This window comes from Monodelphis domestica, chromosome 1 (assembly GCF_027887165.1).
Source record: "Monodelphis domestica isolate mMonDom1 chromosome 1, mMonDom1.pri, whole genome shotgun sequence".
NCBI lineage: Eukaryota > Metazoa > Chordata > Mammalia > Didelphimorphia > Didelphidae > Monodelphis > Monodelphis domestica.
The window spans coordinates 43,410,517-43,424,004 of record NC_077227.1 but is presented as its reverse complement, the minus strand read 5'-3'; the positions used below and the strand labels follow the sequence as shown (position 1 = coordinate 43,424,004).

The window sequence follows — 13,488 nt, the reverse complement described above, 5'->3', positions numbered from 1 at the left end:
AAATTATATTTGAATAGATGTTTCTTCTTATTCATAGCACACATATTCCCAATGAAGTATAACATTGTTTAAAACTTCCAACCTTAGCCATATATCACATACTTAAAAACTATGCAAATTCACATATGTGAATGACCAGTTCTGAACTTCTACAATCTCAATGCTATAACAAATTATATTTGAAAAAATATGTTTCTTCTGATTCATAGAACATATTTTATTACAAGAATATCCTCGCAAAAATCAAACTCATCCAGAAACCTGTACGTCTATAAACCTTCACTTACAAATCGAAACTCTTTTCTGAGGGCTTCCCTGACATCCTTATTTCTTAAAGTATAGATGAGAGGGTTTAAGGTGGGGCTAACTGCTGTGTACAACACAGCTACCACTTTCCCATTTTCAGGAGAATAGCTAGAGATTGGACTAACGTAGGCATAAAACACAGTACAGTAATACATGGTGACCACAATCAGGTGAGAGGAACAGGTAGAGAATGCTCTCTTCTTCCCCTCTGTGGTCTGGATTCTCATGATGCTAGAGATGATGAAACAGTAAGACACGATGGTGAGCAGAAAGTTCAGAACTGAAAAGAAGACATCGGCAAGGACTGTCATGATATTGTTCACATAGGTTGAGGTGCAAGAGAGCAGCAACACAGGGGGGATTTCACAGAAGAATTGATTAATGATGTTAGGGCCACAAAACGATAATCGAATCATCAGTCCAGTGTTGATAGTGGTATTAAGCCCACAGATGCTCCAAACCCCAACTGCCAGAAGGACACAAATCTTCTTACTCATCATGGTGCTGTAATGCAAGGGGTGGCAGATGGCCACATACCGGTCATAAGCCATGGCTGTGAAGAGCAGGAGCTCACTAGATACAGACCAGATGAGGAAATATACTTGGGCCATGCATCCACCATAGGAGATAGTCTTCTTTTCAGTAACCAAGTTCTCTAATACCTTTGGAAGAACAGAGGTTGTGCACATCATGTCCAACATGGCCAAATTAACAAGAAAAAAGTACATAGGAGTATGAAGACTAGAGCTCCGTATAACCAGGACAATGATAAGGATATTCCCAGTAAGGGCTATTGTATAGAGGAAGAAAAAAGTGCCAAAGAGCAAGATCCTTATAGGAATGCTATCTGAGAAGCCTTGAAGGATGAACTCAGTCACCAGTGTCTGGTTCCTCAACAACATCCTATGGAGAGTGGAGTTTTCCCTCTTTTTCTCTTTTTTTCTTATAATTGAAATAGTCACACAGCTCTCTGGTTCTATCTTTTAACTTGCTGTATTTTATGAGAAAAGAAAAATATTTTTAAAATAATTCAATCTGTGGAAAACATTTATGAATAATCCAAGTGATACCATTATTTCTTCAAACTTTACATTTTGATTATGAATCAGTGACCTAAAAAACTTAATTTACATAATAAAAATTATACAATTCATAAAACTGTATTCTCTTTTATTACAGATGGAATGATAGTCTATTATTATGTGAATACTGAACAACAAGTTTGCTTGTCTATCTGTGCCAGGCACTGGGTCAGGATTTGAACTGAAGTCCATTGACTCTGAGTACATTGCTTTTTTTTCAACTAGACAACTATTGATTAGGTCTCTCTAATATGCAACAACTAAAATGTACAGTTCATTCCAGGTGCATTGACAAGATGGTTTTCTGCAAGGGCAAGACAACAATTTATCTTTCATCTGATTCTTGTTTGCAGTGCCAGTTGGACAAAGAATTGTTGTAACACTGGTAAATCAATTCATTTCTCTGGGTCTTTGTTTCTTTGTCTATAAAGGGAAAAAGGTGGACTAAGGACCTCTGAGGTCATTTTTCATTTCCAATTTTGAATTAGATTTTTTCTGTGATCCTATGATTTCCACTATTTTCTCCAAGTAATTTTCTAGACTATATATTGCAGAAGTTTCTATCTCAATTGGTAGAGAGAGTTTATTTCCCTTTAAATTCTATATAATAATTAAATAATGTCTCTAGACTTAAATAAATGTCAAAAGTTCATTTAATTAATACAACTTGATTTTTATGTATGTATGAACATTTAAAATGAATTAACTTCACTGCATAAAGTTTTATAACTGTTCAATCATGGTCCCTAGTTCTACTTTAGGAGTCTCTGCCAATTCACTTATATTCATTTTCTTTTACCAAACGATTCCTGAAGAAAACCTGAAAAAAAGAATGACCAGGTCCTCATAGGCCCTGGGCAAATCATTTAATCTCCCTTTGCCTCAATGTCTCATCTGCAAAATGATGGAGTTAGACTCAGTGGCCTCTAAGGTCCCTTGAAATTTGAAATCTACAATTCTATGATCTTATGACATTCCATAAAGGCTTACATTTTCAGCTCCTACTTGAGAGGTTTAGGAAATGGAAAACTCCAAAATGTCTACAGTTTGCTCATTGCAAAACTCTAATAGGCATAGCAGAGAAATCCTGGAACCTTAAATAGAGGCTTTCCAAGAACCTAGAGAATTCCTTAAAATTCTACTTTAGGGACTACTGGGATAAAATATATACATCTCAAACACAGTTTCTGTATGTTTTCCATCATTTCTTTAATACAAAGGAGAGATCAGTCTAGGGGAATGTGAGACTACAAGTTGTCAAACAACAGGGGAATAATTATCATGTAAAGACAAAGGACATCAATAAAATGTTTTTATTTTTAAGCTACATTTTCACAAATTTTCTTCCAAATATCCTTTAAGGTTACTGGATCAATTCAGCTATGAATGTAACTATAATGATCTTTAGAATACTGATTAAAATGCATTATCTATTCAAAATATTAAATATCATTTCCTCTGATATTCTGTTTCAATTCAATTAAACTGTTGATTCACATTCATCACTTCCTTGTAATCTTTTTATTGCTTTTCTATTATTTCTCTTACTCAGAGCATGATTATGAATGTCACACAGATTTGTACAAGTCACATTGGGTAGGAGAACATGCAAAGCATTTGGGCTAGCAGGATACGTGCCCACACTTTTTGTCCACACAAAAATATCTCAAGTATTTTTCTGTTAGCTTGAAAGTTCAACATGAAACTTACTTCTTATTTTTTTCCTTATAGAAATATATATTTTAGGACTTGACTGTTTACTGTCTTTTGGGTATAATTTATTAACGTGTTAAATAAGGTTTATTCTGAAACACATTGTGATATGCCCTTCATCACCAGTCTTGGAGTAAGGAAAACTTTGAGTCCTGCCTGTAATATTAGTGACCTCTCTAACCATGAGTTTTAAGACAGAAGAATGTCAAGGGCTAGAGAATCAAGGTTAAAAGGCTTGCTCAGGGTCACACAGCCAGGAAGTGTCTGAGATCAGACTTGAAACTAGATTCTCCCAATTCCAGGCCTACCATTTTCTCACTCTACTTCCTGGCTTCCTCAACTTTTCACTTTCTTAGGTAACATTCTATGACTAAAATCTACAAAATTTTACTGTATTGTATCAGTTGATAGAGTTCTTACACTTTGAGTATACATCAATGAAACTACAAGTCTAGCTTCAAACAATAAAACAAAATCTTGTCCCAATAAACATTCCAGGGAAGATATCCATGAAATGCTCATTCATTATAATACTTTCCCCACTGAATAAGGTAGTTTTTGACCTATACCAGCATTCCTAGCAGTCTGAAGGTGAGCATTTAAAAAATATTCCCTTTAGAATTTTATGAAAACTTTCAAAAGGTTGAAATATATATCCATTTTCTCCTACACCTACTTTGTATACTCAGATGTTGTTTCTACTCTTATGGAAACTACACAATAGTTGGGGTTTATTGGAGGGTTTAGGATTTCCCTTATCTGTTAAGATTTTCAACTTAATTGATTACTCACAATCCACACCTTATATATATTACCTTTCCATGGCATCCTATGGGATGATTAAAACTGGACTGGAAGGTACCCATTAACCTTTAACCTTCTGTCCTTATTTACTGGAAAGCATTACAATTTACTTTTTTTTCAGGAAGATTTTAGATTTTGCATATCAATATTGCAGTGAAATGTACCCTGAACTTGGGTTTCAAAGACCTGAGTTTGAATTCTGTTCTTCACACTGAGTAGCCATGGCATCATGGCATCTCCAAACCTGATATTCCTTTTCTACAAAATAAGGAATTGGACTGAACATTCTCTAAAGTCTTTATGAGAACAGAAGCACAATCTTCCACAAATAGGAAGGAATTACCTGTACTAACAACCTTGGGGCATTTTTATAAGAATAGAGCTTCATAAATGTGAATTTTTGTTATTCTGGCATCTATGAGAAGAGAGTATAGTGGGAGTTAAATTAACCCTATATGTAGAGTCAAAGAACCTGATTTCAGATGCTTGATATGCTATTTACTCTCTGACATCTAGTCCACTTTGAGAACAAGAATATTGATTCACTTTCCCTGCATATTCTAATAGTTATTTGTTTCAAGAAGTAGGCATTTCTCTTCTCACAAAAACATACATGAAAATCTTCTAATAAGGCACTTTGTTAGCCTAAAATTGCCCTTGGAAATCCTATTATTATTTCTTAATCTAATTTTGTGATTTCCCTAATTATTTTCAAGTTTTCTAAGTGATACTCATTATCTTTGCTGAGTCACTGGCATAATATGTCCCTCTTAGAATCATAGGATCCTAAACAGAGACCCAGAAGAGACCTAGACATCTTCTTGCAGAACCCATTCATTTAGAGGATATTATCATCTCCATTTCTTCTAAGCATGCCATCATTTTTCTTCAGTGAGGGCCCTTCATTAAACTAAGATTGCTTGTTGATCTGCTGCACTTATCTTTTATTTAACTTTTAGTTTGTCAAAAAAATGATTTTTGAAAGAGAATTACAAGACTTTGCCTACTAAACAGTAGATTTATGTATAGATTTGCAATTGTAATCTATTTTAGGATATATTTGGAGACAAGGAAATGCTGAATTTTACTTCACATCACAAAGGAAATGGAGATCTACAGATGCTTTAATGGCTTTCCCAAGGTCATATTGGAAGTAAATGAAAGAAGCATGATTTTAATCTATGTAGTTAGCCTATAAATCCCGTGTTCTTTTCTTTATATTACTTCATTTATCTTAATTCAAAATGTAACATTCACATAGTACTCCCTTTATCTGTTAACCATCCTTCCCATTCCTTCCCCATTACTCACACTACACTGCATCTATATGTTGATTTCTCAGGTCTTTATAGGTTATAATTACCTGGAGACATGAATATCTCTAATTATTCTGTTTAGGACCTTATTTGCTGCCAAGCATTTTAGTTTATGCATTTATTTTATTTTTTAGTATTTACATACTCTGACCTGGATTATTGGCTCTATCCCATATATGTTGAGTAAGATATCTCACCTTCATCACCCTCTCCATTTCTTCCAACATGGCATTATTTTTCTTCAGTGAGGGCCCTTCATTAAACCAAGATTTTGATGCCTGTTAATCTTCTGCATTCATCTTTTATTCTACTTAGTTTATCAAACATTGATTTTTGAAAGAGAGAATTATAATACTTTGCCTATAAAACAGTAGATTTGCATATGAATTTGCAATTGTAATCTACTTCAGGATATATTTGATAAAAAAAAATTCTGAATTTTATTTCACATATCCTTCTTTCACACCATCACAGATCACTAACCTGAGAAACAGTGACCTTTTACTAACAGAAAGCATGTCATCATATTGCTGACAAGCCTTTGAAATGTTGTGTGTAGCCATTCAGGGGTTTAGGGACAAATCATCCCAAGAGGACTTATTACAGGTAATTATTATTACATCTAACTTTATAAAGATTAATGAGGCTACTAAGAAATAAATGGACCCAACAAGAAAGAAATAATTTTAAGGATAATTTCAAACTTATTTTTTAAAAGAGAAAAACCAATCAATATATTTAAAAATCTGACAATATATGCAATGTTCTACACTCATGAACACCCCACCCATCTTTATAAAGGAGATAGAGGAGGTATCTTCTCATATCTCTTCATATGGGCCTTAGTTCTTTAATTTTTTAATTTGATTCCCTTAACAAATCTATGTATAAGTGTTCCATAAGTATATGATTCATGTTGTCTTCTTCCCCTCTTCCCTTTCCTTTCCCACAGTTGACAAGCAAGAATTTCAAACTCGTTATAGATACTAATGATGGAAAACCTCATCAAAGACCTAAATGACCTAAAAATAGAAAAAGCCAAATAGCTGACCTATTCTCCCACAATGACTTAATTAAGAAAAAAAACATTTAAACATAAAAGAAAAGGAAGAAGAAGAGGAAGTAATGGGAAGAGGAGGAAAAGGAAGAAGAAAATAAGAACCAAAAGAGAAGGATTTTTTAAAAATAGATAAAAATAATTGATCAGGAAACCAGATCAAGAGGAGATAATCTAAAAATCATCAGACTTTCTAAAAATCATGAACAAAAAATCTGTTATAAGCTTTGCCATTGATTTTGATTTTAGGAATAGATCTTCCACTTTTTGCTTTAGAGTTCTGAGTAATTACTGTTAATTCAGGAAAACTTTCCAAAGCATTCTAAAGTGACTGATCCAAATGGAGCTTCAGAAGAAGTCTTCTTCTGTTATCATCCAGCATACCATAAAAATCTAGATAATCATATTTCAAGGATTTATGTATGATAATTGTCCATGTTTCTAAGAACCAAAGGATAAATGGAAAATAGACTTCATTAGTTATTCCATAAAAGAAACCCCCAAATGAAAATGCACAATAATATCCTAGCCAAAGTCCAAAGCTTTTAGAAAAAAGGAATAATTCAAGTAGCCAGAAAGAAGGAAGTCTTTTACCAAGGAAGGTGGGAATCACACAAAACTTTGCAAGGCCAATATTAAGGAAAGAAGAAGTTAAAATCTGACATTCCAAAAGGCAAAGAACAAAGGCTTATAATTAAGAACAAACTATGAGACAAAATTAAGGATAATTTAGTAATGGAAAAATGGACCCTCCATGGAATAATTTCCAAGCTTTCTGATGAAAAGGCTATAACTTCATAGTCATTTTAAGATGTTAATGTAAGCATCAAAAGAAATAAAGTATACAAAATTGATAAATTGAAAAGGACAAATGAAAGATGAATTGTTTGTATATTAATAGTGGGATGAGAAACACTATATCATCTTACAGCCTTAATATCTTTGAGTCATGAAAAAGGCTAAATAAGATAGAAGTCCTAGGAATGGATTTATTCTGTGTTTATGGTCTTAGGGTAAGACAGAAATGGAAGAAATATAGTGGGGAGGAAAGAAAATGAAAGATAAGAGAAATTACTATTATATAAAAAAGATGGATAAAATTAAAAGTATTCAAAGATAGAGAAAAGGATAAGCATAGAGGGATCCAAATAAAGTCATATTCATCTCAACTAGAAAAAGAAAAGTTTAATATGATTTTATGGAGAGACAGAAATAGAGACAGGATAATAGAAAGAAACAGAGATTAATCTCATATTTTACAGCAGAAAATGTTAGAGGTATTAGAAAACCAGTAAAAATCATGGGATTTTCCATCTTTATTACAAGAATATTCTTGTAGAAATCAAACAGAAACCAGTGTAAATCTCTAATTCCTTACTCCTTATTTACTAAATAGAGACTCTTATCTGAGAGTTTCTGTGATATCTTTGTTCCTGAAAGTATTGATGAGATGAATTAAGATGGGACTGTTATGTATAACACAGCCACAAATTTCCTATTTTTAGGAGAATAAGTAGAGATGGGACTAACATAGGCATAAAATAGTGCAATATTACATGGTATCCACAACCAGGAGGGAGAAAGAAGTAGAGAATGCTCTTTTCTTCCCCTCTTTTGTCTGGATTCTCATGAATCTAGAAATGATGTAGTAAGATAATGGTGAACAGGAACTTCAGAACTGAAAATAGGACATTAACAAAGACTGTCATGATATTCACATGCGTTGTGGTGAAAGAGTGAATCAACATGGGGGAAGATTTCACAGGAGAATTGATTATGTTGGTTTGTAGGAAGATAATCAAATTATTAGCCCAGTATTGATGGTGGTACTAAGTTCAGAGATGCTCAATTCTACATCTGTCAGAAAGACACAAATCTTACTCATCATCATGCTGTAATGAAAAGGGTAACAGATAGCCACAGACCTATTATAAGCCATCAATGTGAAAAGCAGTAGCTCACCAAATATTAACCACATAAGGAAGTACATTTGGGCCATGAGTACACCATAGAAGATGGTCTTCTTTTCTGAAACCAGGTTCACCAATATCTTGATAAGAAAACAAGTTGTGCATTCTGATGTCCAACATAGAGAGGTTGACTAGGAAAAAATGCATAGGAGTGTGAAGAGCAGAGCTCCAAATTACCAGGACAATGATCAGAATATTCCCAGAGTGAAAGTTGTTTTGTATGGCAGAAAGAAGTACCAAAAAACAAAATCCATAGTGAAACACTATCTGAGAGACCTCAAAGGATAGTCTCAGTCACCAGTATCTCATTATTTTCCACCATGCTGATGAGAGTTGTTTTCCTTTTTTATTTCTCCTTTATCTTTTTTCACTTGTATGTCAATAAAATAACAACTAAGTGATTCAATCTTGGAAATATAATTCAAAATAATAACATAAATGTGAATTTTAATTTTAAATTGGGACAATGTTTCAGTGGAGAAGGACAAAAATATAATGTAATTAATCCAAAAGTTATATGGTGATTAGTAAACTCTAAAATTAATTCTCTTCCCATTCCACAGGAGCTCAGACTACATAAAAATCATAGATCTTAAATTATAGGAAAATCTTAAATTAGAATTCTGAGTTTAATTGATTTTTAGATTTAGAATTAGAGTTTTAGATTTTTTAAGATTTAGATTTAAAATTAGAGTTAAGTCCCAAACTAAATTTTCATTTTTTAAAAATGAGAAATATAAAGCTCACAATGCTTAGACTTAACTTCCCTGGGCCTTGATTTCCTCCCTAGTAAAATTTGGGTATTGGATTAGATGGTTTCTGAAGTCTTTTCCTAACTTAGCTTGAAAATATTATGGTGCTACATTTCCAGGAAAATTCAATTTGTCCTTCATCTAACAGATTTTAGTGCCAGACTTAATCAGCTAAGAAACATACAGAAAGTGCTTACAGTATGGAAGGCACTAGGTCAGGATCTGAATTCAGTTTTCATGACTCCTACTTCAGTTACCTGGAAGTCCAGGTGCAGTGCCAACATGATTTCCTATAAATGAGAGACAAGATTTTTTCTTTTATTTGGACCTTCCAATTTTGCAATTTGCTACATATGTTACCTTGTTAAACATCTTTCTCTGGACCTCAGTTTCTTCATCTTTAAAAAGAGAGTCGGGTGGACTAACATGACATCTTAACTGACTCAGAACTCTAAAATTGTGTAATATTATGATTCTATGATTTCTTCTTTCTTGCCTATTGACAACCAAGTATTTCTTAATTTTACTTGATATTAGAAAATGTATATGTTACTTCCACCTAGGGTTGTAACAGGGTTCAGAGTTCATGATCCTATAATGTCAGCTTTGGATCTTTTTGACTAATGGTAATAGTCTAAGTAGGCTCTACTCCTAAGTAACTTTATGAGTTGAAGAAACACATAACCACACACTGAAAAGTATCAACAAAAATGATTTTAATGATGTAATAAGGAGTCAGCCCCAAAGCCCAGGGGATCTGTGTTAAAGTTCTTCCTTTGACGTGTATTGGATGTGTGATTCTGGGCAAATCATCCTCTATTCTAAGGACAAGAGACAATTCTATCAATAAAATAATATAGAGAAGCTGCTGGCCTACATTGGTAGATGGAGTTTTTCCCCCTGGAAGTTTTCTAGATGGCTGGTGATGGTTTGGGATGCAGTAAATTATTTGGTTCTTGAATATCTGACCAAGCTCTAAGTGTTCCATAGCACCTGCTTCAGTGACCTTCATAGCCATTGGAACAAATTGCTCTCATCTGCCCCTTCCACCAGGAGAAGTCTTAACATACCAGGGGTAGACACTCTCCTAACTCACCAACAGTTTTGAGATCTTTTGGTTATCCCAAAGCTGGCTTTTAACCCACCTTCTGAGATAATCTGCTTCATGTGCTCTAGCTTCATGGAGCCACAGGTTAGATTTGAGGGGGCAGATGGACACCAAAGGTGGATGGGCCACCCTGAAAAGAGCTTAGCAAGCTCCCACATCAGAAGTAACAGTCTTCCCTGAATACCAAGTATTCCTCATTCATGAGATAGAATAATAACTCTCCAATATATAGTTTGAGGTTATTCAAGATTCCTGGATAGATGAAACCAAAGAGATAATCATAATTAACCTTCTGAGAACTAACTGAAAACTGCTGTGTATAACACAGCTATCAGTTTCCCATTTTCAGGAGAATAGCCCATTGATGAATTAATCAAAAATGTTGAGACAATTAGGGAATTTCCAAATAACTTGTATTAATAGCTGAATGATATGAGTAGTATAAGTTGAACAAATAAAGAAAGAATGAAGACAAGAGCTCACAGAAGAAGAGAAACATTTATTGATTTTGGAAGCATATGGAATCCAGGAGACAGTATTTTGAACTTCTGATTGGTTGGCTATATAATCTTAAAGGTTCAAATATGAATGGAAACAGGGGGAAATGTGATTTGTATGTGAACGGACTAAATAATTATCATTGAAATATTATAAGAAAGACATCCAAGAATATTTTTGGATTTTTAATAAAGTTTAAAGCATTTAAATAACACATTAAAGTAACCTAGGATTACCACTCTAATTACAATGTGTTAAATAGGTCTTGGGTTAGCCCAGTTAGTTTATAATTAGAACAATATGTACAAAATATGGATGAAATTACAAGAACTATTACCACAAGAATTCATGTTATAGAGAGAAAACAGTTTTTTCTTAAATATCCAACTTTATTGTCAACATAATTCAACCTTAAAAATTATTTTTCTATCTTTGTAACCTAAACAAGAATTATTTTTGTATCCCCATTATCTAGCACAGTGCTGCACATGTAGATCAGTCAACCAGCAGGTCAATAAATAATTCTTAGGTGTTTACAATGTGTCAGACACTATGCTGTGTTAGGAGTACCATTAGAGACAAAAATAGTCCCTTCTCTCAATGCACCCACAATCTGATGGGGAAAGTAGCAAGCAAACAACTGTATAGAAACAAGATATAACTACATCAGTAGGAAATAATCAACCGAGGGAATTCACTAGAATTAGCAGGAATCAGAAAAGGATTTCTATGGAAAGTGAAATTTCAGCTGGGACTTGAAGGAAGTCCCACATTCCAAGAGGCAGAGATGAGGAGAAAAAGTATTTAATAAATTTTGGTTGAATTAAATTTAAGTGAATCTTTACACATGTGAATGCAATCCATCATCAGTTAAGGACCAGGAATCAGAACATAGTTTTATGCACTTTGTTTTTCTGGATCGAACCTTGTCCCATAATTCTAGTCATTCCACACAGGGAGAATCAAAGAACTTTAGCTCCAAGTTATAAAATGTTCCACAATCAGATATAAAATGAAAAGAATGTAATTATTGGTTCCTTTGAATTACATCACACATTTTAAGAGTCTTTTTAATCTGTAATCTATTTTATTTATTTACTTATTTATTTAAAAAATGCCCTTACCTTCCATCTTAGATTCAATAATGTGTATTGGTTCTAAGACAGAAGAGCAGTAAGGGCTAGGCAATGGGGGTTAAGTGACTTGCCCAGTATCACACAGCTAGGAAGTGTCTGAGGCCAAATTTGAACCCAGGACCTCCCATCTCTGGGCCTGGATCTCAATCCACTGGGCAATCTAGCTGTCCCCTATAATCAATTTTAGGAGAAACTGAATCAGAAAACCTGAATTTGAGTCTGAGGTCTTACACTTATTTATTAGCTATGTGACCTAGGGAATATCACTTAATCTCTCTAAGTCTCAATGTCCTCATATATAAAATAATCACAACAGCTATACTACTAATCTCATAGATTTGTTTGCAGTGAAAAGATGTTTTGTCCATCTTAAAAATATTTTAGAAGTATGACCTGGAAGGGACTAATTTTGTCTATTTCCCTAGTACTGGGAAGGGTCTATTATAATACCACATTAAAAGCTTCTTAAGAGATAAAGATAGTTGACTTTTTATTTTTGATCCAACCTTTCTTAGAATTTAATTCAATGAATTATCATTTCTCCTTGAGAAATATGAAGAGCTTTTTGAGGGCTCTTTTGACATCCTTATTTCTTAAAGTATAAATAAGAGGATTAAGGGTGGGACTCACTGTGGAATAAAGCACAGCCATGATCTTGCCCTTATCTGGAGAGTAGCTTGAGCCTGGGCTTAAGTAGACATAGATCACAGTAGAATAGTACATCGTCACTACAATGAGGTGGGAGGAACAGGTGGAAAAAGCTCTCTTCTTTCCCTCTGTGGTCTGAATTGCCATGATGCTGAAGATGATGAAGCCATAGGATAGCATGGTGAGCAGGAAATTCAGAACAGCAAAGAATATATCAGCCACAATTGTCATGATATCATTCACATATGTGGAAGAACAGGAGAGAGGCAGCAGAGAGGGGATCTCGCAAAGGAAATGATCAATCACATTGGGACCACAGAATGACAACCTCAACAAGAGGCTGGTATTTGTTGTGGCACCAAATGCACTGATTCCCCACACAGCCACAGCCAAGGAGACACAAACTTGCTTACTCATCATTTTGCTGTAATGCAGAGGCTGGCAGATGGCTACGTAACGGTCATAAGCCATGGCTGTGAAGAGTAAGAGTTCAGCAGCTACAGACCAAGTCAGAAAGTACAACTGAGTCATGCAGCCCCCAAAAGAAATGGTCTTGTCTTCTCCCCCCAGAATCTGCAGTAACTTGGGTACAGAAGTGCATGTGCAGATGACATCCAATAAGGCCAAATTGACCAGGAAGAAGTACATTGGAGTGTGAAGTCCTAAGCTCAGGCTGATGGCAGCCACAATTAGAGAATTGCCAATAAGGGCTATGGTGTAGAGGAAGAGAAAAAGGATGAAAAATAGAACCTGGAACTGAGGAATTTCTGTGAGTCCCTTTAGAATAAATTCTGTCACAAAAGTCTGATTATTCATGACTTTGTCACTGTTATATTAGTCATCCAAGTCCCATAAAGTGAAGATTTTTTCTTGTTTCATAGCTCAGCTATGCATACAATAGATGTCAATATCACTTTTCCTGTCAATTTCTTGAGGAATTAAATATTGCTGTTTAAAAGAAAATATTTCTTTTACCAAATAAGAAAAAGTGAATGAAAGTCTCACCAATATTTTTTAAATATTAAAAACCCAGCCTTTTTTCATGACTTTCTCCCCAAATATACTTCAATGCTTAATAGTCTCTGTGTTACTGTGAAA

At 34.2% G+C, this 13,488-nt stretch overlaps 2 protein-coding genes across 2 annotated transcripts; both read right to left on the bottom strand.

Annotated features, from left to right (window-relative positions):
* Window positions 1-269: 269 nt before the first annotated feature.
* On the bottom strand, window positions 270-3,545 carry LOC100619224 (olfactory receptor 13A1-like). Its single transcript, XM_007478199.3, has 2 exons — window positions 3,535-3,545; window positions 270-1,209 (listed from the first exon to the last, which is right to left on the bottom strand). Coding segments are annotated over exons 1-2 (942 nt in total). The 5' UTR covers window positions 3,537-3,545.
* Window positions 3,546-12,276: 8,731 nt separating this feature from the next.
* LOC100028371 (olfactory receptor 13A1-like) lies at window positions 12,277-13,206 on the bottom strand. Its single transcript, XM_001378380.4, has one exon. The coding sequence runs from the start codon at window positions 13,204-13,206 to the stop codon at window positions 12,277-12,279; it is 930 nt and encodes a 309-aa protein (XP_001378417.4).
* Window positions 13,207-13,488: the final 282 nt, after the last annotated feature.